This window comes from Notolepis coatsorum (assembly GCF_963971535.1).
Source record: "Notolepis coatsorum genome assembly, chromosome: 14".
Lineage (NCBI taxonomy): Eukaryota > Metazoa > Chordata > Actinopteri > Aulopiformes > Paralepididae > Notolepis > Notolepis coatsorum.
Genome location: NC_140178.1, coordinates 107,105,823 through 107,133,039, shown reverse-complemented (window position 1 = coordinate 107,133,039; position 27,217 = coordinate 107,105,823). Strand labels below are relative to the sequence as shown.

The 27,217-nt window shown below is 48.5% G+C and overlaps 1 protein-coding gene across 1 annotated transcript in view; it reads left to right on the top strand.

Annotated features, from left to right (window-relative positions):
- Positions 1–27,217, top strand: part of usp43b (ubiquitin specific peptidase 43b) — a gene marked incomplete at both ends in the record, with an annotated part of 399,792 nt that overhangs the window by 357,998 nt on the left and 14,577 nt on the right. The window contains 4 exon segments of the mRNA XM_084329270.1: positions 7,607–7,646; positions 7,649–7,717; positions 7,720–7,959; positions 10,926–11,084. Coding sequence (XP_084185396.1) covers positions 7,607–7,646; positions 7,649–7,717; positions 7,720–7,959; positions 10,926–11,084 — 508 coding nt within the window.

The following is a 27,217-nucleotide window of genomic DNA, read 5'->3' as shown; positions in this document are numbered from 1 at the left end:
GAACAGAGTGCGCGCCACACCTTGGTGTGCGCGTCGGAACAGTGGCGATGGCGAGAGCGTCGTCCACCGGGTAGCCGCTGTCGGGACCGAGGAACAGAGTGCGCGCCACACCTTGGTGTGCGCGTCGGAACCGAGAGACGCCTCGGGGTGCGTCTGCGAGGAGGAGTGTGCCAAGCACGGAGGTCTGGAAGATGCGCGTCAGTGCGCTGGTACGGAGGAGCGTGCCAAGCTCGAAGGTCTGGAAGATGCGCATCTGTGCGCTGGAACGGAGGAGCGTGCCAAGCTCGAGGGTCCGGGAGATGCGCGTCAGTGCGCTGGAACGGAGGAGCGTGCCAAGCTCGAGGGTCCGGGAGATGCGCGTCAGTGCGCTGGAACGGAGGAGCGTGCCAAGCTCGAGGGTCCGGGAGATGCGCGTCAGTGCGCTGGAACGGAGGAGCGTGCCAAGCTCGAGGGTCCGGGAGATGCGCGTCAGTGCGCTGGAACGGAGGAGCGTGCCAAGCTCGAGGGTCCGGGAGATGCGCGTCAGTGCGCTGGAACGGAGGAGCGTGCCAAGCTCGAGGGTCCGGGAGATGCGCGTCAGTGCGCTGGAACGGAGGAGCGTGCCAAGCTCGAGGGTCCGGGAGATGCGCGTCAGTGCGCTGGAACGGAGGAGCGTGCCAAGCTCGAGGGTCCGGGAGATGCGCGTCAGTGCGCTGGAACGGAGGAGCGTGCCAAGCTCGAGGGTCCGGGAGATGCGCGTCAGTGCGCTGGAACGGAGGAGCGTGCCAAGCTCGAGGGTCCGGGAGATGCGCGTCAGTGCGCTGGAACGGAGGAGCGTGCCAAGCTCGAGGGTCCGGGAGATGCGCGTTGGTCTAGATGTGCGTCAGGACGAACAGCTGCGCTGGGGTCTGCAGTGGAACGCTGAGGTGCCTCCCGTGGAAGTTACAGGAGCGCAGAACAGTCTCCTCCACAGGCTACGGCGACAGCAGACGAAGGCTGGAGCAAACATCACAAGGCTGGAGAGGTCCATCTTACAGCATTGGTAGACCAGAGGATCTCCGAAAAGAGTCTAGATGTTAGGAATATGACTCGGCATGAATACAACACGACCCCACGCCAAAACGAGGGGAAGCGCCCTGGTATTTAAGGCCCACCGGGGACTAATTAGCCTGCCACCACAGGTGCGAGAGATAATAGAATATCAAACAGGTGTGGCCACTAAGGGTAAGGAACGAGAGGGTGGGGGCTAGAGAGAGTGAGTAGGGAATTCCTAACAGTAGGCTTAAAGAAGACAGAGAATAGGGAATTCCTAACAGTAGGTTTAAAGAAGACAGAGAAAAGGTAGTGAGCAGCGGGCAAAACCTCACAGTATCCCCCCCTCCAACGGGAGCCACCCGGCGACCCAAAACAAATACAGACAGAGTGGCAGGGGCAAAACAAGAGGTACTGGCCAAGCCAGCAGGGGAAGCCACCACAAGAGTGGGGCTAGCAAAAGAAACAGGGTCGCCGAGGGGTAACTGGGGGAACTGGTCTAGAGGAACTGGGTCTAGAGAACTAGTCTAGAGGAACTGGTCTAGAGAACTGGTCTAGAGAACTGGTCTAGAGAACTGGGCTAGAGAACTGGTCTAGAGAACTGGTTTAGAGAACTGGTTTAGAGAACTGGTCTAGAGAACTGGTCTAGAGGAACTGGTCTAGAGGAACTGGGTCTAGAGCAACTGGTCTAGAGGAACTGAGGGGCAAGCAGGGTAGCAAAGGGGTAACCATGGTAGCACCGGGAAAGGGCTAGCAGAGGGAAGGTTGCTGCCAGGGCACTGATAGCTACAGGGCCTATGCTAGCTGTACTGCTACATCAACATAGAGGCTGCGCAAGCTGCCGGAGCCAGGCTAGCAGAGGGAAAGGGTAGCTGCCAGGGCACTGATAGCTACAGGGCCTATGCTAGCTGTACTGCTACATCAACATAGAGGCTGCGCTAGCTGCCGGAGCTAGGCTGGCAGACAGGGCTGGACCAGCATGAGAGAACAAGCTAGCTGGAAGGACAGTCCTAGCTGTGGGAATACTGACCTTGCTAGCTGAAGGGCAGTCCTAGCAGTGGGAGAAACTACACAAAAAAGTGGAGGCCATGCAGAGGGACCGGGTTAGCTGCTTGGGCCTGGCTAGCTACAGGGCCTATGCCAGCTGCAAGGCTGCATTAACATAGAGGCTGTGCTAACAGCCGGGGCCAAGCTAGCAGACCGGGGCCATGCAGAGGGAAACTGGGTAGCTGCCAGGGCATGGCTAGCTACAGGGGGGTCAAACAGGGCAAAACGAGAAGCAAACAGGGGAGCTAACCGGGAGACTAACAAGCTAAACAGGGAAGCTAAACTGGGCTAAACAGGGAAGCTAACAGGGCTAACAGGGGAGCTAGAGGGGACAAGAAAAAAAAAAGGCAAACTCAACATACACAGTCTGTGCTGGCTGGGGTCGTAGACTTGGTGGGGTCATACTGTTATGGTTTGTAACCGACCCCAATCGCACAACACAAGACAGGTATGATGGTTTGCCAAGAAACAGATATTTATTGAACAACAGGGAAAACAGGGAAAAGGGCACTGTCCCTTTAAGGGAGAATCACAAATACAGGAATATAATATGAGGGGAAGGAAGGTGCCTTTAAGAGGCGGGCAGGAAAAGGGAACACTAAGGGAAAGTAAGGGAACGCCTAAGGGAAGGTTAAGGGAACGCCTTGGGACAGAGGAACTAGAGACTAGGTAAACCAGGGACAAGGAGAACTAGGGAGAGAGGACTAGGGACTAGGAGAGCTAGGGATAGAGGACTAGGGACTAGGAACTAGGTGGAACTAGAAAGGGGAGAACTAGGGAAACAGAGGGGACTGAGGCCCGCGGAGGCGGGCTGGGAAACAGGGAGGAACTGGGAGGACTGGTGGAAATCATCTGGGCCGCTCTGCAGGACAGAGGAGATAGTTAATGCACAAAGGGGAAAAAACAGAGCAGGTGCAGAACAGTCCAAATAACAAAGTGAACAAAGTAATAATATCTTCGTGTGACAAACACACAGGGGGAGATGTAAAGTCCAAAAATACTATTCTAAGTGAGAACCAAAAACAGAGGCAATACGCTGGGAGATGAAATGACCAAACAAACTAACAGAGGCAATACGCTGGGAGATGAAATGTCCAAACAAACTAACAGAGGCAATACGCTGGGAGAGTGACATCACAATCAAAACTCACCCAGGCGTATGCGTAAAGGTACAGGAACAGCAGCGGGAACGGGGGCAAGGACACTACGCTGGGTGAGTGACATCACAATCAAAACTCACCCAGGCGTGTGCGTAATGGTACGGGGACAGCAACGGGAACGGGGGCAAGGACACTACGCTGGGTGAGTGACATCACAATCAAAACTCACCCAGGCGTGTGCGTAATGGTACGGGGACAGCAACGGGAACGGGGGCAAGGACACTACGCTGGGTGAGTGACATCACAATCAAAACTCACCCAGGCGTGTGCGTAATGGTACGGGGACAGCAACGGGAACGGGGGCAAGGACACTACGCTGGGTGAGTGACATCACAATCAAAACTCACCCAGGCGTGTGCGTAATGGTACGGGGACAGCAACGGGGCGAGGGCATCGCCACCGGGTGGCAGGCTGTCCGAGCCGAGGGACAGAGTGCTGGAACAGTGGCGGTGACGAGGGCATCGTCCACCGGGTAGCCGCTGTCGGAGCCGAGGAACAGAGTGCTGGAACAGTGGCGGTGACGAGGGCATCGTCCACCGGGTAGCCGCTGTCGGAGCCGAGGAACAGAGTGCGCGCCACACCTTGGTGTGCGCGTCGGAACAGTGGCGATGGCGAGAGCGTCGTCCACCGGGTAGCCGCTGTCGGAGCCGAGGAACAGAGTGCGCGCCACACCTTGGTGTGCGCGTCGGAACAGTGGCGATGGCGAGAGCGTCGTCCACCGGGTAGCCGCTGTCGGAGCCGAGGAACAGAGTGCGCGCCACACCTTGGTGTGCGCGTCGGAACAGTGGCGATGGCGAGAGCGTCGTCCACCGGGTAGCCGCTGTCGGGACCGAGGAACAGAGTGCGCGCCACACCTTGGTGTGCGCGTCGGAACCGAGAGACGCCTCGGGGTGCGTCTGCGAGGAGGAGTGTGCCAAGCACGGAGGTCTGGAAGATGCGCGTCAGTGCGCTGGTACGGAGGAGCGTGCCAAGCTCGAAGGTCTGGAAGATGCGCATCTGTGCGCTGGAACGGAGGAGCGTGCCAAGCTCGAGGGTCCGGGAGATGCGCGTCAGTGCGCTGGAACGGAGGAGCGTGCCAAGCTCGAGGGTCCGGGAGATGCGCGTCAGTGCGCTGGAACGGAGGAGCGTGCCAAGCTCGAGGGTCCGGGAGATGCGCGTCAGTGCGCTGGAACGGAGGAGCGTGCCAAGCTCGAGGGTCCGGGAGATGCGCGTCAGTGCGCTGGAACGGAGGAGCGTGCCAAGCTCGAGGGTCCGGGAGATGCGCGTCAGTGCGCTGGAACGGAGGAGCGTGCCAAGCTCGAGGGTCCGGGAGATGCGCGTCAGTGCGCTGGAACGGAGGAGCGTGCCAAGCTCGAGGGTCCGGGAGATGCGCGTCAGTGCGCTGGAACGGAGGAGCGTGCCAAGCTCGAGGGTCCGGGAGATGCGCGTCAGTGCGCTGGAACGGAGGAGCGTGCCAAGCTCGAGGGTCCGGGAGATGCGCGTCAGTGCGCTGGAACGGAGGAGCGTGCCAAGCTCGAGGGTCCGGGAGATGCGCGTCAGTGCGCTGGAACGGAGGAGCGTGCCAAGCTCGAGGGTCCGGGAGATGCGCGTTGGTCTAGATGTGCGTCAGGACGAACAGCTGCGCTGGGGTCTGCAGTGGAACGCTGAGGTGCCTCCCGTGGAAGTTACAGGGAGCGCAGAACAGTCTCCTCCACAGGCTACGGCGACAGCAGACGAAGGCTGGAGCAAACATCACAAGGCTGGAGAGGTCCATCTTACAGCATTGGTAGACCAGAGGATCTCCCGAAAAGAGTCTAGATGTTAGGAATATGACTCGGCATGAATACAACACGACCCCACGCCAAAACGAGGGGAAGCGCCCTGGTATTTAAGGCCCACCGGGGGACTAATTAGCCTGCCACCACAGGTGCGAGAGATAATAGAATATCAAACAGGTGTGGCCACTAAGGGTAAGGAACGAGAGGGTGGGGGCTAGAGAGAGTGAGTAGGGAATTCCTAACAGTAGGCTTAAAGAAGACAGAGAATAGGGAATTCCTAACAGTAGGTTTAAAGAAGACAGAGAAAAGGTAGTGAGCAGCGGGCAAAACCTCACAGCAACAGATTCTCAACATGCCTATAGAGCTGGTCACTCTACTTCTACTGCCTTGATACAGATGACTGATGACTGGCTTAAAGCTATAGATAACTCTATGTTGGTGGGAGCTGTGCTGTTAGATTTTAGTGCTGCATTTGATGTGCTGGACCATTCTCTACTGGTTGATAAACTTAAATGTTATGGTTTTAACTCTTCTGCTTTAAAGTGGATACTAAGTTATTTGTCCTCTAGATCACAGAAGGTGTATCTAAATGGCAGCCTGTCCAGTAGCAGAGGTCTAGAGTGTGGTGTGCCGCAAGGAAGTTGCCTAGGACCTTTGCTCTTCTCTGTATTTACGAATGACCTATCTTGGGCTACCAAATGTGCTACAACAGTTCTTTATGCAGATGATTCAACATTGTATTACGCGGCACCATCATGCAATGTACTTAATGAAGTTTTGAGTAGAGAACTTAAAGTTGTGCATGGGTACTGGGTAGTATGTAATAGACTTGCCCTTAATATCTCCAAGACTAAATGTATTGTGCTGGGAACAAGGCACAGGTTATCTACAAATCCAAAGCTTAATTTAAACTTGTGTAATTCAGCAGTTCAACAAGTTGAAAGTACTAAACTCCTTGGAGTGATGCTGGATTGCACTCTGTCTTGGTCTCAGCATATTAATTATATTGTTTTAAAAATGGGAAGAGCAATTGGTATTTCCAGGAAATGTGCTTCTTTTGTTGCCCGTCCCCTTTTATGTCAGATAGTGCAAAGTTTAGTTTTATGTCATCTTGACTATTGCTCTGCGATGTGGTCATCTGCTGCCAGTGGTGACCTCAGGAAGCTCCAGGTGGTCCAGAACAGGGCAGCACGGTTGGTACTGGGCTGCTCACTAAGGTCTAATGTGAACCGTATGCATGCCTGCCTCTCTTGGCTTAACATTGAAAATAGATTGTCTTTTAATATACTTGTGCTGTTCAAGTTGGTCATGAGCAGTAAGACTCCTGTTTTTATACATAATCAGATTGTTTTTAGTAATACTGTGCACGAGCATTACACTAGAGGTTCCAGTAGTGGGCAGCTTGAATTGCCAGGTCCTAGAACCAGCGCTCTGGGGAGATCTTTTATTTTTAGAGCATTAACTCTGTGGAATGGCCTGCCTCGGAACCTCTGCTGCATTTACAGTAGGTTCACTTTTAAAAAGAATCTTAAATTTTTTTAAATTGTTTTTAACACTGTAAAGTGGTTTTTGTTTTTGTTTTACACTAATGTAATTTTAGCTATATTAATTGTTACAGTAGGTTCATTATGCATTGTGTGTACTGACTTTTAATAATTTTGTTTTTTGCAATGGTGATTGTTTTTGTGTTTTTTTGTGTGTGGACCCCAGGAAGACTAGCGAGCCCTAATAAAATCAAATCAAATCAAATCAAATCTCCCCCCCCCTCTCTCCCTCTCCCCCCCCTCTCTCTCTCCCTCTCCCCCTCCCTCTCCCTCTCCCCCCCCCCCCCTCTCTCCCCCCCCCCCTCTCCCCCCTCTCTCTCTCTCCCACCCCCCTCTCCCCCCCCCCCTCTCTCCCCCCCCCCCCCCTCTCTCTCTCCCCCCCCCCCTCTCTCTCCCCCCCCCTCTCCCCCCCCCCCCCCTCTCTCACCCCCCCCCCCTCTCTCTCCCCCCCTCCCCTCTCTCTCTCTCCCCCCCCTCTCTCCCCTCTCTCCCCCCCCCCTCTCTCTCCCCCCCCCCCTCTCTCCCCCCCCCTCTCTCCTCCCCCCCCCCTCTTCTCTCCCCCCCCCCTCTCTCTCACCCCCCCCCCCTCTCTCCCCCCCCCTCCCCCTCTCTCTCCCCCCCCCCCCCCCTCTCTCTCCCCCCCCCCTCTCTCTCACCCCCCCCCCCCTCTCTCTCCCCCCCCCCTCTCTCCCCCCCCCCCTCCCCCCCCCCCCTCTCTCCCCCCCCCCCTCTCTCTCCCCCCCCCTCTCCCTCTCCCCCCCCCCCTCCTCTCTCCCCCCCTCCCCCTCTCTCTCCCCCCCCCTCTCTCTCTCCCCCCCCTCCTCTCACCCCCCCCCTCTCTCCCCCCCCCTCTCTCTCACCCCCCCCCCTCTCTCTCCCCCCCCCCTTCCCCCCCCCCCCTCTCCTCCCCCCCCCCTCTCCCCCCCCCCCCCCTCTCACCCCCCCCTCTCTCCTCCCCCACCCCCCCTCTCTCTCTCCCCCCCTCTCTCCTCTCCCCCCCCCCCTCTCCCCCCCCCCTCTCTCTCCCCCCCCCCCTCTCTCACCCCCCCCCTCTCTCCCCCCCCCCTCCCCCCTCTCTCTCTCTCAGCTGGCTCCAGACGATGCCTGGAGGTGTCCTCACTGTAGGCAGCTCAGCAGGGCATGGTGAAGATGAGCCTGTGGACCCTCCCTGACATCCTGATCCTCCACCTGAAGCGCTTCGGCAGGTGGGCGACCGGAGGAACAAGCTGACCACGCTGGTGCGCTTCCCCCTGGAGAGCCTGGACATGGCGCCTCACCTGGTGAAGAGGGGCCACGGCACACGCCCGCCCCCCCACCAGCCCCCCCAGCAGCCTGGCTGGAGACAGGCCCGCCCGCCCGACACCGCCCCTCCCGACTATCTGTACGACCTGTACGCCGTGTGCAACCACCATGGAGGAATGCACGGAGGTCATTACACAGGTCTGATTTTATTTTATTTTACTTTATTTAAACCCTTTCACTACCACACTACAGAAGGTTAACCCTTTCACTACCACACTTTCTCATATTAAAATATATTTAGTTTTTAAGAATTTGTAAAGGATAGGCAAAACTAAGCATTGTGCTTCAGCCTATTCCTTTTTTTCCAGTCGTTGATTTTGGATTTTGTGTGTGAGATTGCCTTGAATATGTACATTTGTGATTTTTTCTTCTTTTCCTTTTGTAAGTCCACACGGGTGTGTTTTTGATTTGTCTGTAAACAAGACAAGACAAGAAAATAAACTTCATTCATTCATTCATTCACACTACAGACCGTCTGTAGTGTGGTAGTGAAAGGGTTAACCTTCTGTATTGTCGCAGTGAAAGGGTTAACCCATTGGCAGTGTGGTAGTGAAAGGGTTAACCAGATTAAAAACTCATTGAGATTAAAATGTCTAAAAAGCTCATGGTTTATTAGACACACAGTACCAAAGAAAGAAAATACGCTCTGTTTAATTCAAACATGACCCGCGTTCAGAACAGTATGTGAGCCCGCAGGAGTGGATTATGACGTATCAATTCATATCGTAGACAGATCTTCTGATCAAAATAGGTAAAGTAAAAAAAGGAGTGCTCTCCTCTGGCCAGCTGAGAGACACACTGAAGCAGAGAGAATTGTCTTAACCCTTTCACTACCACTCTACCAAAGGGTTAACCCTTTCACTACCACACTACAGAAGGTTAACCTTTCACTACCACACTACAGACGGTTAACCTTTCACTACCACACTACAGAAGGTTAACCTTTCACTACCACACTACAGACGGTTAACCTTTCACTACCACACTACAGACGGTTAACCTCAAACTAAATCCTCAATTTGAATAAACGATTAATCTGATTAAATTAGTATTTTTTTTATTTATTAAATCAACTTTCCAGCCCCAGCCCAGGGAGAAGCCCCAGCCCAACTAAATCAATTAAATCAACTTTCTTTAATGAATATAATATAACTCATCAGTTTTTTTAATACTATAATATTAGTGTAGCCTAATCTTTATCTGCAACTGTGAAGAAAAAACCCATTGGTTTAAACAGAATGTTCGAATGTTGATTTAGAATTCGAATGCCAACGTAACGAACGAAGGTTCGAACTTTCGAACGTTTGGGCTCAGCCCTACTAGAGAGAGGGGTGGCCTCTCACCAGTTGTTGCAGTCGTAATATGGGCCAAGGCCAAACGCCACGCGCACGCGCATACATGTCTCTCTCCTCTTTCATGAGGCGGAGCTGGGGACGAGACGGGCGGTCTTTTGTCACATAACACACGCCCAACACTCCACACACACGCACACACACACACACACGCACACACACACAGTCTAAGTGATAAGTGCCGGCCGGGGTATACGGCGCGACGAGTCATTTTTGTGTCATCGTGCCGTATACCCCGGCCAGCACTTATCACCTAGACTTTGCATAATAATAGGATGTGCGCACTTCTGCCTCAGTGACGTAGCCTAAACGGCGTTTAACCGCGTTTGACCACCACTGCATGCCTGCCTCTCACCTAGGTGTGAACTAAGCTATTGTTTGGGGCAACCAACAGGATTCCTCCACTGAGTACGGGGAAAAAAACTATTATGTTTTGTCCCTTGTTGGCACAAATCTATTTTAGGTATCTATTTTAATCATTTTGCCATTATTAAAGAGTGTTGTTTTCATTCGTTTTGGTATAATTCCACCATGGAAAGAGTCTTTGGGTACCCAGAAAAGCACTATATAAGTCTGATGTATTATTAGTTTCAAGTTCAAGTTCAAGTTTTGTTTTATTTGTCACATATAAAGTACATGTACATTACAGTGAAAAGTCCAAACACTATACAAATATACAATATACAAAATACAAACTAAAGTACAACCTAAAGTACCATTAAGTACAAAGTATTATTACGTGGCTTGTTTTTATTATGTTCTTGAGAATATATTTATAAAATGTTTCTCGCTTCCCCTCAAGAGTATCGCAGCATAAATCAGTAAATCATAAATCAGTTTTGATTGATTGATTGAAAACTTTAATTAACAGATTGCAGAATGGGTACAATACAGTACGGCTCAATACACACAATTGTTAAGGGGATGCAGACCAGAGAAAGACTTTCATCTTGTTTACATCAGGGTCCCCTCAATTTCAATTCATAATGACATTTATGACATACACGACATACAGATACAGATATAATAATTAGTGGTGGGACTCGATAAAACATTTTTATGAAATTAATTTGAGACTTTATAGTTAATTAATCTAAATTAATCACATTTTAATCACATATCAATATTTGATGCGAAAAGCAACCTTTTTCAATTCAAATAAATGTTGGTATACGAGTGAATCAATGAATATACCTTATACATACGTTTAAGCAGCAATATCCTGTATTAGCTACTATACACAGACCAACAGATCAATGCAATTTTTAACAAAGTGCAGCAATTTTAGGAATAATATATATATAGCGCAAAGGACCTTTTGTAAACTCAAGCACTTTCGAGGTCAAAGTAAAACGCAGTACTTTCAAATACATTCCAGAACAGTTGACCATTGGAAAAAAAAACTCTTGATTGATCTAAATTTCTCTTATTTTTTTTTTTTTATGAACAAACCAGACTAAGAAAAAAGTTATTTGCGAATTATTATACTTTATACTTATAGCACATGCACGGGTCTGGTCTCCTTTGAAAGGTAACATTCTTACACAATAAAGAAAAATCATCATGTGATTAAATGCATCAATTTTTTTTTTTACTTTTAATTCTTTCTGTAGTTAATTAATCGAAATGAATGCGATAAAGTCCCAGCCCTAATAATAATCTAATCTAATCATGACATTTATGACATACATGACGTACAGATATATACAGTACAGTAGACTCTTAACGTGTGGTTCTCCGGTGGTCACGCAGCCTTCTGCAGGAACTCGGTGGACGGGCAGTGGTACGGCTACGACGACAGCAGTGCGGAGCCGGTGCCGGAGGGGGAGGTGTGCACGCGCGGAGCCTACATCCTCTTCTACCAGAGACGGGACACCATACCGCCCTGGTCCGCCAGCTCCTCCCTGAGAGGTCAGTCTGTGGTCCGAGACGCCAGCCTGGCCTGTGAATCTTTTTCCATTCAGAAAGGGAGTTTAGTAGGAGGACATTTAATTTTAAACATCAGTTTGCACGTACCACACTTAAACAGATGTGTTTATGAAAACTTTATTGATTGAAAACTTTGTTAACAGATTGCAGAATGGGTACAGTACAGTACAGCTCAACAATACACACAATTGTTAAGGGCGTGCAGACCAGAGAAAGACTTTCGTCTTGTTTACATCAGGGTCCCCCATTTTCAATTCAGCATAACATATATGACATACAGATAGACGGTACTGCTACATCTATACATTTATGACGTACCAGATTTGCAAATACAGTACTGTTTGTGATACAAAAAGAGTCTAAAAAAGAGAGTATATACATTTGACGTAGAAACTGTACATTGGAGGAGGTTGGGTAGGTGGGGTGGGGGGGGGGGAACTGTACATTGGAGGTGGTTGGGCTGGTGTGGTGGGGGGTTGGGTAGGCGGGGTGCGTCTATATTAAAGGCAGCCCAAGAGTGCTTCCGCGTTTCTCTGATTGGCCGCGACGCCCCACGTGACAACGCCTAGCACGCCCCGCGGCAGAGCGGAAATAGGCTGCTGCTCCGGCGAAAGAAAGACAGGCATTCTATTGCCATGCTCTGCGACAAACTCTAACCTTAACCAACTCCGAAAGAATGCCTAAACTTAACCTTAACCAACTCTGAAAGAATGCCTAAACTTAACCTTAACCAACTCCGAAAGAATGCCTAAACTTAACCCTAACCTTAACCAACTCCGAAAGAATGCCTAAACTTAACCGGCGAAATAACGTTTATATAGAGAGATGATAAATTAATTAAACGTAAAAGAAAAAAATTAAAATTGAAGTGATTCAAACTTGTCACCAACTGACCGCAGGATCCACAGCAAGCTGAGGAGCGAGTTGAGCTAACCATTGATGTTAAAACAGGGGGATTAGGAATACATAATGCCGCGGCAACCTATGCGCCGCTGCCGCTCTGCCGCTCCGCTCTGCCGCGGGGCGTGCTAGGCGTTGTCACGTGGGGCGTCGCGACCAATCAGAGAAACGCGGAAGCACTCTTGGGCTGCCTTTAATATATAGGCAGGCGGCGTGGGGGAAACTGTACAACTGTACAAGCAAAACTGTACATTGGAATATCGACGAAACCATACTTGGTTCTAAGAAGAGGGTCTCGTGTATTCTTGAGTTAGGTCATTTACTGTACATTGGAGGGGGTTGGGTTAGGACATTTACAGGAGCCAGTTTCGAATTGCAGTCTCCCGTAGGTGTTCTTTGAGAGTGGTTTTGAAAGTGGGTAGTGATTCACATTCCTTTTCAGCTGTGGGTAGGGCGTTCCACATTGATGTGGCATAATTGCGAAACGTGTTTAGTCCCTTGTTTGAGCCGAATCTGGGTTTAACATGATTTGTGGAGCTCCCTCTGGTGTTGTGGTCGTGGTATTCACTGACCTTTGGGAAGTATTTTGACATGTACATGGGTACCTTAGTCGTATAGTGTATCTTGTAGACCAGGCCCATTGCAAGTTGCTGTACTCTGTCGTCTACTCTAAGCCATCCTAGGTTGTCAAAGTGGGCAGGGGTGAGGTGGGTTCTAGGAGTCAGGTCAAGTAGTAGTCTGACCAGTTTGTTTTGTGATGTTTGTAATCTTGTTTTTAGCGCCTTTGAGGTACTTTGGTACCATGAAGTGCAAGCATAGTCGTAGTACCCTTGAATGAGTGCTCCTGCCAGAGTCTTCAGGGTATTCTTGTTTACCAGAGAGGAGATCCGGTACAAGAATCTAGTTCGTTGGTTGACTTTTTTTATTACATTGGATGCCATTTTGTCACAGGAAAGATTTGCCTCTAGGATGGAACCTAGGTATGTAATTTCGTCTTTCCTTGTGACAATATTGTCACCCACTGTAACTGAGAAGCCGTCGGTCTTGCTGAGTTTGTTATTTGATCCGAAGAGAATGGACTCTGTTTTGCCCATGTGTAATGATAGTTTGTTATCAGCGAGCCAGGTGCAGATTCTGCCGAGTTCTGAGCTGAGGGTTTTTTCAACCTGTAACTTGTTCTTGTCAGCGACCAGCAGGGCCAGTGTCCTTCAGTTATTGGTGTAAAGTTGTGGAATTCTCTCCATAGCGATCTTAAGGGGTGTAATAATATTTGTCAATTCAAAAATAATTATAAAAATAGAATATTTAGTCATTATCAAATATGAATCCTGAATAGTGAGATATTTTCTTTTCTTTCTTTCTTTCTTTCTTTTCTTGTTCAATCTGTGGATTGTTTGTTTTTTGTATATTGTATGAATTATTATTTTGTGTAAATTAGGTTGTACACCGACCAACAAGTGTTACTTGTTTAGTTCAGGAATAGGGGGCAGGTAATTATAAGTGTAACTGAGGGGTACAATTCCCTGACTGTATTGATAAGTATGGTATTATTAAACCACTACTGTCTATGTACTTTGAATACTGGCCACACAGTACATGATATAGATATGATGAACACTTTCCCACCTGATGAAACGAAGTCCACACAAATGTATAAATCGAATATTTTATATAGCAAAGGGTATATACAACGTTCACTTAATGACATTTATGATTTGAAATGCACTTGTAAGGCAAATGAGTATTCGTAGGTAAATCAACATTGAATGTCCAATCTTTGGTTACGCAGGGAGTAAGTATACAACCTGGTTCTTTAGGGAACTATAGCGATGGTACTTAAATGATTATAGCTGGATACACTAAAGGGGGGTCCCGCTGGTTGTAAGACAGTAGGGGGGGGGGTTAGGAGAGCCGCTGGCGGTATCCCATCTGGCCGACGATTTCTTGGGAGAATTCAGAGTGCTGAACACGGTGCCCACAGAACCTCGGTCCGCAGATGAATACAGCTGGGCCCTCTGGTGGACGGTAGCTGCCGGTCCACAACGAAGAGACGTGAGGCGACCTCACTCGGGGTGGAGCGCCGTCTCACCTGGACTCCTCTCGGGGGGGTAGTTCCAACACTCAGCAGTGTTGGCTGTTATCCATGGCATAATCAAAGCACCCAAAGCACGTAGATAATCCAAGCCGTGTAGGGCTCGACGTCGTCCGGGTGAAGTAATCCAATGTACAGGTCCACTCGTCCTGGCCCGGAGCTCCTCGGATGCAAGCACCACACGTGGTCTGCCCAGCCTGGTTAAGACTCCAGATAACGTCAGGAACGATGGGGGTACTGCTCACTTTATAACTCTAACCGAACGATGCACCATACATAATAGACTATTATTAACTTAATAGAAATACGTCCCACTCGACGGTATAGTGCCAAACTATGACAATTCAACTATTAATCCACACGATGTCTCAATGCCTATTCTGAGGCCAAGTAGGCCATACTGCACCACACGTGCGTCGTGGGTGAGGCTTCACGTCTGTTACTAGGTTGGAGGGTAAAGGACTAATGGACTAAAAGAAAGTTCTACTTTACTTGCGCCATATATATATGCGCTGTGAACAAATAGTACCATTCGTATTTCGCCAGACGTATTCCTACGCGGAACCGGGCTTGTAACGACATGTTCGTCGGCACGATTGAACTTGAACCAAGGGGCTTGGCTGCTGGCGCCAGGTTCTCGTCCAATGGTAGAATGAAACTATTATGGGCTGTTAGTAGACTAAAGGGATATTCAGTGTATATGTACAAGGAATATACAGGGGATATCAAACGATATACAAATACTATTAAATATATATCCATAAATAAATATATATATTCGGTTTAATCTGATCCTTCACAACAGCCGCCCCCTAATTAGTCCCACCTAATTAGCTAAGCAGAGACAGATTAACCGCACTGTCCACCACTCAAGGTCCGCTGTAAGGGTCAGTCAACTCACAAAGTCATGGGGTCATGGTCGTCATCGATAGTGTCTGGGAGTCTGGGCAGTTCTATTAGCCTCGCCACGGGTCGTGTGTAAGTTCGCCCTTGGACGAGTACTTCAGCTGCTCGGACCTTGCCATCGGCACCGGTGATCACTTTGCTTACGCGGCCAGCCGGCCACATAGCTCTGGGTAGTGACTGGTCGATAATCATGACGACTGTTCCTTCTGTCAAATTGTCTCTCTCTTTTACCCACTTCTGGCGGGTCTGTAGAGACGGTAGGTAGTGGAGTAGGAAGCTGTTCCAAAACTTGTCAGCTAGTACTTGACTGTACCTCCACATTCTTCGGCCGTTCGCTTCTTCAGGCCTGTACATTGTCTGGGGTAGCGCGGGGTCTAGCCGCCCCATCAAGAGTGTGTTGGGGGTGACTGGGTCGACATCTGCTACATCACTGGAGACGTAGCCGAGGGGCTTGGAGTTCAATACTCCCTCGATCTCCGTGAGGACTGTCATTAGGACTTCTTCCGCCACAGTCTGGGCCCCAAGCACGGCGTACAGGGCTGTCTTTATAGAACGTACTTCTCGTTCCCAGGTTCCACCGAAGTGGGGTGCGTTCGGGGGATTAAACTGGAAGTCAATCTGGGATGGAGCGAGGTGGGTCTTAAGTTCTGGGCCCATAGCTTGGAAGCTCTCTCTCAGCTCTCTTTCTCCGCCTTTGAAGTTTGTCCCGTGATCAGACAACAATGTAGACGGTTTTCCTTTCCGTGATGTGAATCTTCGGAAGGCCATAAGGAATGAGTCTGTGCTCATGGTCGGAAGGAGTTCGATATGTATCGCTCTGGTGGTCATGCATTTGAATACAATACCCCACCGCTTCTCGGTTCCTCTTCCTCTCTTTATATACAACGGGCCAAAACAGTCCATGCCTGTGGAGTGGAATGGCTTGTCGCCGAGTCGGAGGCGACAGGGAGGTAGGTCAGCCATCCGGGGTATGCTGGGCTGCGCGCGCCACTTTCGGCAGTCTAGACAGGTTCGCTGGAAGTGTCGCACTGCTTCTCTTCCTTGAAGTATCCAATAGCGACGTCTGATCTCCGCGAAGACTCTCTCTGCTCCTGCGTGGTGTACATCCTCGTCGTATTTCTTTATGATCAGCTCTGTGACCTTGTGTCGGCTGTTCAAGACTATCGGGTACTTAACGTCATCCGGTAGATCGGGGGCTCTCCGCAGACGACCACCCACTCTGATGAGATTATGGGCGTCACTCTCGGGTGCCAGGTGGAGCAGTCTGCTGTCTGATGGGACGGGCTTTCCTCCCTGTAGACAGTCTAGCTCATCAGGGAACGAGTCTCTCTGGGCTCGTTGTAGTAGAAGAAGTTCTGCTTCTTCGTAGTCAGCTGCTGAAATGTCAGTGGTGGACTGAATCTCTGGGTGGTGCCACAGGAATGTCTTTAGCTGCGCACTCTGTAGGGTAATGCAGTCATCTATGTTGGGGTCTGTGGAGGCGACTGTGCTCAGTCCACAGAACATAGGTTTCTTGTTCTCAGCCTCCTCTTTACTTGCTTCCCGTGGGGTGGGCGTAGGCCACTCTTCTTCCGGGAGCTTGAGGAATTCTGGTCCGTCGCTGTAGATGTTGCGACGGGTGAGGTCATCCAGGGACATTCCCCGGGTGATGACGTCAGCTGGGTTGTGTTTGGTGTCCACATACCGCCAGCTCGCTGCTTCTGTTAACTCTTGAATCTCGGTGACTCTGACTCCCACGAAGACTTTGTATCTGCATGAATCAGACTTGATCCATGTGAGTACTGTCGTGGAATCTGACTACAAGATTGTTCTGTGCACCGGAATGGTGAGTTCACGTTGGATTAACGTGGCTAGATGCGCTCCTGCTAGGGCTGCGCAGAGCTCTAGACGCGGGATAGATTGTTGCTTTCGTGGGGCTATTCTTGAGCGAGCCAGGATGAAAGCAGTGTGTATCTCTCCTCTCTTCTCTTGGGCACGCAAGTAGGCCACCGATCCATAGGCTACTTCGGAGGCGTCACTGAAGACGTGTAGATCCATCTTGCATGTCTCTGGCCTCACTGTGGGTGGGAAGTAGCTGCGGCGTATATTGACGCCTGGGAGTGAGCGGAGTTCCGTCTCCCACTCTCTCCATGTGGAGGCAAGGTGTGCGGGTATTGGGTCGTCCCAGCCCTGGTCCTTGTCCCATAGTGCTCGTACAATCATCTTTGCCCTGGTGGTGTAAGGTAGAATACATCCCAACGGGTCATATTGTCTGGCGAGTGTTCTGTACACACTCCGTCTGGTGGTCGGTATCGCCGTCGACCTTCCCTGCTCCGTGGTCAGGGGTTTGTGTCTATAGTGGAGCGAGTCTGTTTTGAAGCGCCAGACTAGTCCTAGTGTCATTTCTTGGGCTTCTCCTGGGATGGTCGCCATCCAGGTCTCGCTGCTGGCAGCCTTGTCCGCGGGGGAGAGGCTGCGCAATACGTGCGGGTCACTGCTGGCCCACTGCCTGAGATCAAAGCCGCCTTTGATCAGGGAGGCGCGGAGCAGCGCACGGCGTCGCCAGTCAATCTTCTTTACGTGTCCCGCTGTGATTAGCTTCTCAATCTCAGCGCGGTACACACTCTCTTGAGCGGGGTCTTTGGCTAGGCGCCGCTCTGTGTTCAATAGATACCGCTCCGTGGCGTCTTTCTTTGCGTGAAAGGTGGGCATTCCCTCTCGCCTCAGCAGTGGAGTTGCGTATCTCATCACTCCGCCGACTGTGACTCTCTTTGTCCCTTGCTCGAGGAGGTTGATGGCGTAAATGTCTTCTTTAGAACGAATGTCTTTCTTTTCGTTCTTAAAGGGCATTGTCTCTAGTGTCCATAGCCTCTCGACATGCTGCAGGAGAGTGGTGTCTTCTTCTGTCGTTCTGGAGTGGAGGCAGCTAGTGGCTGCTGTTCGGTTGAGAGATTTAGCGAGGGGGCCTTGTAGTGTCCACCCTAGGCGGGTCTCGACTGCTGCAGGACAGCCTCGGGGTCCTGTATGGACCCGGTCAATCGGGACGATGAGGTCTGCATGGTCGGAGCCTATCAGCAGGGTCGGGGTGGCGCCGTCTATGAGCGGGATAGGTAGTTGACGCAGGTGCACATATTTATCCATCAGCTTGGCGATGGGGTAGGTGTACTGCGATAGTCCTATTTCTTGGCTGGTGAAAGCATTTGTAATCCTATACCGTCGCTCTGGCTGCCCGCTTGCTGCGATAGTGAAGGAGACATTCTCGCCCTTTATCGTCTTTAAATCTCTTCTTATTGTCCGAATCGTCATTTGGTTCTCGCTCCCCCGCAGTCCCAGCTGGGCCGCAGCGGACGCGAGCAGAAGGGTCTTCTCTGACCCGTCATCAAGGACGGCGTAAGTGTCCATGACTTTATCTTGGTAGCTCAATGTCACACGGACTACCTTTAAGAGCACTTGGGCGCCGCTGCTGCTGGCGGGGTCAATGTACATGACACTTGCCTTGGTGCTGCTCGATGGTGCAGGTGCAGGCCTTCTTCTGTTACTGTCGTGTAGTACATCTAGATGGGCTCCGTCACACCGACTGCACCTTTTCTTTAGGCGGCATTCGGCTGCCATGTGACTGCGCGCACATCGGTAACAGCGCCTGTTGGACTTTATCCATTGACTCACTTCTTCTGCATTCATCTTTGTGAACAGGTCACATTGTGACAGCCAGTGTTCCTTCTCGCAGTAGGGGCACACCATCTTCCACTTCTCTTTTCTCGAGGGGGTACTGTGGCTCTTACTGCTCGGTACTGACTCTGATTGGTGCATGACAGTCACCGATCTTCTTCCATCGTTTATTCTCCTGGGTCCCTCTCTGGAGCTTGGCGTGCTCCGCACGAACGTATCCAGTCGTAAGCTGCTGACTTCTCTCGCCAGGAAGTCGGCTAGATCGAGGAGGGATGGTTCGGGACCGTTAGGATCACGGTGGTCTCTCTGCCGCCTAAAACGCTCTTGTCTGGCGGGTGGCAGCTTCTCTAAAATCCTCTCGACGTTAGAGTTGGCGTATAGCTCGTGCATGCCCTTTTCCCGTTGCGCTCCCAGCATCCCTACCAGGGACTGCACTTTTATAGACAGGTCGTCTAGTGAGCGATTGTCTGTTGCTGGGGGTAGGCGATCAATATGCCTTATCTCTTGGATTACGTAATCCCATATACGTCCATATCTCTGGTCCAGCGCTGCTAGAGCCGCGGTGTATGGGGTCGTAGAGGTGGCATAGGCTAGCGCTATATTGTGCGCTCGCGGTACTTTCAGGTGCTTCAGTAATATTGCATACTTGTGGCGTTCATCGGCGACATCCACCATCATTGTCTCTAAGCACATCCGGAGCTCCGTGTACTGTGCTCGATTCTCATAGGTGAAGTCTGGAAACGTCGGCGTGGCAATGTATGACGCCGTGGATGGTTGATACATCGGTATAGCCTGGGCTGTACTGGACCTCCTGGTCCGGTGGAGTACTGTGCTGTCGTCGGGCTTGGTTCTCCTCCTCTCCCTCTTCTTCTTCTATCAGGTCCTCTAGATCCTGTAGTCGTTTATTTAGCTTCTCCGCAGTGTATGCCGCTCCTTCCTTGTAGCTGGGTCTCGCTTGGACCGGTCTGGGAAGGGGGTCTGCGGGGGGTATAGGCTTGGTCTGTTGGTCAAGTTCAGGGTCGCTTGCTCGGTTAGGAGACGCTGCCCTTGACTGTTGTCTCGACGAGTTCCTTGAACCCCTGGCGGAGGGAGAGGGTGTTGCCTTGAGGATCAGCTGCTCCATTAGTTGCGCTTGTAACTTGTCGCGCTCGGCTTCGCGCTTGGTGAGATCTGCTTCTCTTTGGGCACCGGCAGCGGCGCGCTGGGCGTCGGCCCGGTCTCTTGCCATATTCTCTTCCGTCTGAAGGCGTCTCATCTCCAGGCGTATGCGCTCTTCTTCACTCCGTTGCTGCGCTTGGAGTTGTTCGCGCTCGATAAGCATCTGTGCTTGGAGTCGATCGCGTTCACCCTGAAGTCGATCGCGTTCACCCTGAAGTCGATCGCGTTCGGTAGAGGCTGTCAGGCTGACGAGGAACGCCTGTTGTAGCATCCTCTCCGCTTCGCTGGGGGAAGACGGTTGTAGAGGTGAGCCGCTCCTGGGTGAGCCGCTCCTGGCTGTACTCGTTGGGGAGTCCTGGAGCTCTATTTCCTCTGCGCTCTCCTCCTCTTCTTCCGTGCAGAGTTCTCTCTCTGTAGGGTTGTCTTCCTCCCGGGGCTGGTCGGGGACTACTTCTTCGGTATTGGCGGGGGGTAAAGGCATGTCAGCTCCCTCCTGGTCCCCACCGTGAGCTTGGTCAGTTACATTAGAACCCACTAGGGCCTCTGTGGTCGGGGAAACCTGGTCGTTAAGGTCAGACATAATTTTACTTTCTACTTTTACCGCGTTTACCGTTTGTCGAAGGTTAGGTAGTTGACTGACAGCGTAATCCTCTAAGTACTGAGGTGGCTGTCGTCTGCGCTGCGGGCGTTCTACGTTAGGAGGACCGTTTCGTGGAGTGTTCATCATAGGCCATTTCAATATTAATAACACTATATTAATATTACACTAGTTACCCTCCGGCTCGAAGGACCAATTGTAACTGAGGGGTACAATTCCCTGACTGTATTGATAAGTATGGTATTATTAAACCACTACTGTCTATGTACTTTGAATACTGGCCACACAGTACATGATATAGATATGATGAACACTTTCCCACCTGATGAAACTAAGTCCACACAAATGTATAAATCGAATATTTTATATAGCAAAGGGTATATACAACGTTCACTTAATGACATTTATGATTTGAAATGCACTTGTAAGGCAAATGAGTATTCGTAGGTAAATCAACATTGAATGTCCAATCTCTGGTTACGCAGGGAGTAAGTATACAACCTGGTTCTTTAGGGAACTATAGCGATGGTACTTAAATGATTATAGCTGGATACACTAAAGGGGGGTCCCGCTGGTTGTAAGACAGTAGGGGGGGGGGTTAGGAGAGCCGCTGGCGGTATCCCATCTGGCCGACGATTTCTTGGGAGAATTCAGAGTGCTGAACACGGTGCCCACAGAACCTCGGTCCGCAGATGAATACAGCTGGGCCCTCTGGTGGACGGTAGCTGCCGGTCCACAACGAAGAGACGTGAGGCGACCTCACTCGGGGTAGAGCGCCGTCTCACCTGGACTCCTCTCAGGGGGGTAGTTCCAACACTCAGCAGTGTTGGCTGTTATCCATGGCATAATCAAAGCACCCAAAGCACGTAGATAATCCAAGCCGTGTAGGGCTCGACGTCGTCCGGGTGAAGTAATCCAATGTACAGGTCCACTCGTCCTGGCCCGGAGCTCCTCGGATGCAAGCACCACACGTGGTCTGCCCAGCCTGGTTAAGACTCCAGATAACGTCAGGAACGATGGGGGTACTGCTCACTTTATAACTCTAACCGAACGATGCACCATACATAATAGACTATTATTAACTTAATAGAAATACGTCCCACTCGACGGTATAGTGCCAAACTATGACAATTCAACTATTAATCCACACGATGTCTCAATGCCTATTCTGAGGCCAAGTAGGCCATACTGCACCACACGTGCGTCGTGGGTGAGGCTTCACGTCTGTTACTAGGTTGGAGGGTAAAGGACTAATGGACTAAAAGAAAGTTCTACTTTACTTGCGCCATATATATATGCGCTGTGAACAAATAGTACCATTCGTATTTCGCCAGACGTATTCCTACGCGGAACCGGGCTTGTAACGACATGTTCGTCGGCACGATTGAACTTGAACCAAGGGGCTTGGCTGCTGGCGCCAGGTTCTCGTCCAATGGTAGAATGAAACTATTATGGGCTGTTAGTAGACTAAAGGGATATTCAGTGTATATGTACAAGGAATATACAGGGGATATCAAACGATATACAAATACTATTAAATATATATCCATAAATAAATATATATATTCGGTTTAATCTGATCCTTCACAACAATAAGATTTATTCTTCTTCCTGCTCCTTTTGCCCATGGTAGAACTGGATTTATGTGTTTGTATGAGAACTGTATGATTTATATTACTTCCATGTGGCAAATAAAACTATGAATCTGAATCTAAATCTGAATCAGGGGTGGAACATGTAGGTCAGTTGTCCTCAGGGGTGCAAAAAGTACCCAAAAATTATACTTAAGTGAAAGTATCGGTACCGTCTCAAAATCGTACTCAAGTAAAAGTCAGAGTATCTGGCTAAAAACACACTTGAGTAAAAGTAAAAACGTTTCTACGTTTAAATGTACTTAAGTACTAAAAAGTAAAAGTATAAACTTTTTTCTGTCTATTCTTCTGATAGCAGGTGTTTAATCAAAGATCCCCGCGTTCTAGTCTTGCACAAGGACCAATCAGCATGGATATGGGCGGGTTCATTTTCCATTGATGGGGATTTGATTGGCTGTTTTTAAATAAAGCGCGGCCGCAGGATTAATAACGTTAATGTTAGTTCGGCCAGAGAAACAAATATACTAATTAAAATCGTTGGACCTGCGAGATTTGTACTTTGTATGTCTGCATTTTAAATGTAAGCTAGTAAAAACTATGTTTTCTTCTCTGAAATGTAATTGAGTAAAAAGTACAAGTATACAAACCTAATAATACTACAAATCCCCCAAAACAGTACTTAAGTATTGTAACAAAGTACAATTACTCAAGTACTTTACACCCCTGGGCATGTGAGTGTGCGTGCCTTCCTCTCTAGCAGGTTAGACTCCTGTGAGATTTGTACTTTGTACTTTGTAGGTCTGCATTTTAAATGTATGTTTTTTCTCTGAAATGTAATTGAGTAAAAGTACAAGTATACAAACCTAATAATACTTGAGTAAAATACAAATCCCCAAAAACAGTACTTAAGTATTGTAACAAAGTACAATTACTCAAGTACTTTACACCCCTGGTCGTCCTAGAAGCCGGCCTGGTCTGTGGGTACTGTTGGTTCACCAGTAGATGGTGCTATATACAACAGTTCCACTTAATCCTCATCGATGATGACATCTGTTTCTCTTAATGCATGATGAGGGCGGACCTAGCACATTTGGCGCCCTAGGCGAGGTTCACCACTGCGCCCCCCCCCCCCCCCCCCCCCCCCCCCCAAATCAAAACATCGCCGCGCAACCAACCGGTTAACCCTTTTCACTGCGACAATACACAGAAGGTTAACCCTTTCACGACCATCGGTTGTGTGATAGTAAAGGGTTAACCCTGTCGTGTGGCAGTGAAAGGGTTAACAGTTATACAGTGAAGTACTGCACCTTTATTTTTTACAAGCAAGAACAAGAGCTAAGAATAAATGTAAAGTGCACACTAAAGAATTAAAACAAATAAACAACTTAGCTAACACACAATACTAATAATAAAAATAACAAACAATAAAAGAATGTGCAAATTTGCTTTCAAAGAAAATTAAGAAGAAATGTAAAGTGCACACTAAAGAATTAAAACAGGGGAGCTCCAGTAGCTCACCACGTACCTCGAGCGCTATTTCGGCGTCGGGGACAACCGTGCTCGTCACGGATCTGGGGTTTAGCGAGTTCGAATCCCGGACTGCAGCCGTGCCTTTCCCAGAGTGCCTTCCCCCCCATCTGAACCCCTTCAGCCTGTTTCTGTCGGTCAATCTTGACCAGTATAAATGCGATAAACGCAAAAAAGAGCCAGGGGAATGGCCAAAGTTTAAAAAAAAAAAGAATTAAAACAAATAAACAACTTAGCTAACAATCAATAATAATAATAACAATAACAAACAATAAAATAATGTGCAAATTTGCTTTAACACTTTCAGAGCCCAAGCTTAATCTTGATTTACCGCTTGAATGCCCACCATCCACTTCAATGTTAGCGTTAATAACGCCTAATCTATGTTTTAGATTTATAAATTATTATAATAAATATATTATTAAATTATGTGTCTAATCTGCCCGTCGCTTATCAATGACATTGTCGAAGCGGATTGTTTTTTTATCGGTTAATTTTCATTTTATAGCATTTTGAAAAGCCCTCGTTTTCAAGGAAAATATAAATATTCCATGATAATCGCCCTTTTCTGAAATATTCTAGAATACACAAAAACGTTGTCATTTTTCGGCCTATTTATGAATAGTTTTCAAATAAATGCTAGATTATCGATAGTATCTGTGTACGTATGCACGCTATATAGGCGATCTGAAAAATCGATTCTCTGATTTCCTCAAAGCGATCGCCCACACACACACACACACACACATAGGGCGAACGCTGAGATCTCAGCGAATACAACTCTGATTATCCCAAGACTTGTAAAATAGATTCCTTACCTCAGATCAGATGTTCTCCAAAAAGATCATTCCAATTCCTGATCGCCATTCCAAAAATCGATCGATTTTATTGATCCAACGCTACATACTGTACATATGTGTTCCACGCTGTTGTGAGGCTCCACAATGAATCCGATCGGCTCGGGTTACATGCCTGAGAAGTAAAATGTGGATTCCGGATTTTTCTTTTCTCATCCATTTTCATTGAGTCCATTCCAAAAGGGTGCATTACCATCTGGGAGACGATAGGGGCGGTTTTTTCACATCTGAGCTCCTACAGGGGCTGCATACCAACGGGAGACTCGGTTGATGAAATATGAACGATATAAAATAAAATAAAACGACAATTGTCGTCGTGGGCATTCAGGCATTGGGCTGATAAAACGTCTTATCACGTTTTGGGCATTGAAAGTGTTAAAAGAAAATTATGTATTGTAAAATATGTTACACATATATAATCAAAATATAATATGCTAAATAAACAAACAAATAAATAAAAATTACAAATTCACTTTGTCTAAAGAACTATTTACATTCCACTCCCTATCATCACACTTCAAGGTTAGCCTGTAGCTCCTACTGGTTTCAAATTGTCCAACTCCTGAGCCAGCTCCTTCTCATCCAAATCAGATTGCCCTCTATGGTTTAAGGTGTGTACAAGTGCCTCTGCTTGCTTCATCAGCTCTTGGTGTGGCAGGTCTTGGAAGTTGTACAAAATTGCATACCTTTCACCTTGGCACGTTTCTCGTCTTCTTCTTTTCTTCTCTTTTTATACTGGATGGCCGGATGGCTTTTACCTCTTCATAGTTCTCTAATGTTAGTCTTTCTTTCCTCAACACTCAATTCTATAAACACTTGACCGATACCCATCAAATCAGCGCTCTAGCATGTTATGACTGTGAACACCTAAAGCTGAGGCTCAGACCGACTGACCGTTTTAGATTTTTGTTAGAATTTTTTTTATGTAAAAATAATGGTTGCAGATATAGAGGGGGCGTCAAAACTGCGCAGAGCAAAAAAAATAATAAATTAAAAAAAATAATAAAATAATAATAATAATAAAAAAAATAATTACATTTTGTCGCCCCCCTCTGGGTGGCGCCCTAGGCAACCGCCTATATCGCCTGTAGGAAGCTCCGCCCAGATGATGTGAATGATTCCATGGTGCCGTATGTGTGTGTGTGTGTGTGTGTGTGCTCCTCTACATTTACCTTTTAACTTATTCATCAGATTGATTCATCAGATTGATGTTCACTAAGTGCACTAAATTCGGTCAGATTCTGTCTGAATCAGAATCAGAGACACTTGATTTGAACAGGAATTGACACTGTTTCCACCCTGACCCCTCTGTGGGATGCGGGCTGGCTCATCAGATCACAATGTGAGCAGAAATGTATCTTGGAAGCGTCCAGATCTGCCTAGTTATAGTGTATCTTAACCCCTTCACAACCACACTACAGAAGGTTAACCCTTTCACTACCACACTACAGAAGGGATAACCCTTTGTCGTGCGGCAGTGAAAGGGTTAACCGTCTGTATTGTCGCAGTGAAGGGGTTAACCATTTGGTAGTGTGGTAGTGAAAGGGCTAACATCACCAGCAGGGCAAGCAGTCAAAAAAAGACCATACTGATTATGCACTTTGCTACTAAGTAATCTACTGTGACTATATTACTACCTCATAGTCTATACTACTATTTACTATGTTACTATCCCTATACTACTACCTATCATGCTAATAGTCAGGGGTTCCCAAAGTCGGGGTCGCGCCCGACAGGACGGTCGCCAGATGATTTAAAAAAATAAAAATAAAAATACAAAAATGTGCAGTCAGGCCACTGCACTTAGAAGCAGGCCAGGACAGTGTTTCTAGTTGCAGCAGCGCAATAGTTAGAGATAACCTAGGTGGGGAACAACCAGGAGATCACTGCAACTCACACAAGTTGGAGAACTATCTCTCTCTCTCTCTCTCTCTCTCTCTCTCTCTCTCTCTCTCTCTCTCTCTCTCTCTCTCTCTCTCTCTCTCTCTCTCTCTCTCTCTCTCTCTCTCTCTCTCTCTCTCTCTCTCTCTCTCTCTCTGCTCTCACACACACACACAAAAGGAGCTGCATGTGATTGGTGGAGGCGGGACCCTTACAAAAAACTGTTGTTGCTAATCATTGACACATGCTAGCCTGTAATAATCCCCCCCAGAAAAATCTACTTTGCATTTGATATATTGCAAATATATGCCATCACACACACTGGCATTTAAAGAGTTATAATTATAAAATTAATATGTGGTGTTATGATCAGGGCTGAAGTTGAATAAAAGATTGTATTATTTTCAATCTGACATTACAAAAAAACTGAAAATCCATCAAAATCAGTGTTGTTGCTAATCATACATATGCTAGCCTGTTTTTTAACAATAATTTGTGATGCCATCACAAACACTGGCATTTAAAGGGTACAAATTAAAATATTCCTGCACCAGAATGCAGGAAATGAAGTCTTTGTAACAAGAAATGTCCTGGTGGGGGACCCCCTGCTTAAAAAGTGGCCTGACTGGGGCTATATTTTGCACTATATTTCCTGGCCTGAATTATTTCCCCAGTCCGGCCCTGGTTAAAAGCCTCCAATGCTTATTAGTGTGTGTGCGTTTGAACGTGTGCATGTTTCAACCATACATTTCCATTTATATAAAAAATAAATAAAAATGTTACCTCCTATAATAGTGGTATAATAGTCTCTGACCCCGTTATTTTTGGGTTGCGGCCTGAAGAGTTTGGGAACCCCTGGTCTATACTACTATGAACTCAAGACTGTAACACTCAAGTTCAACACTGTTTGATGAACATGTCACTGACCCTTAGCTGCCAGAGTTGTACCCTTCCTG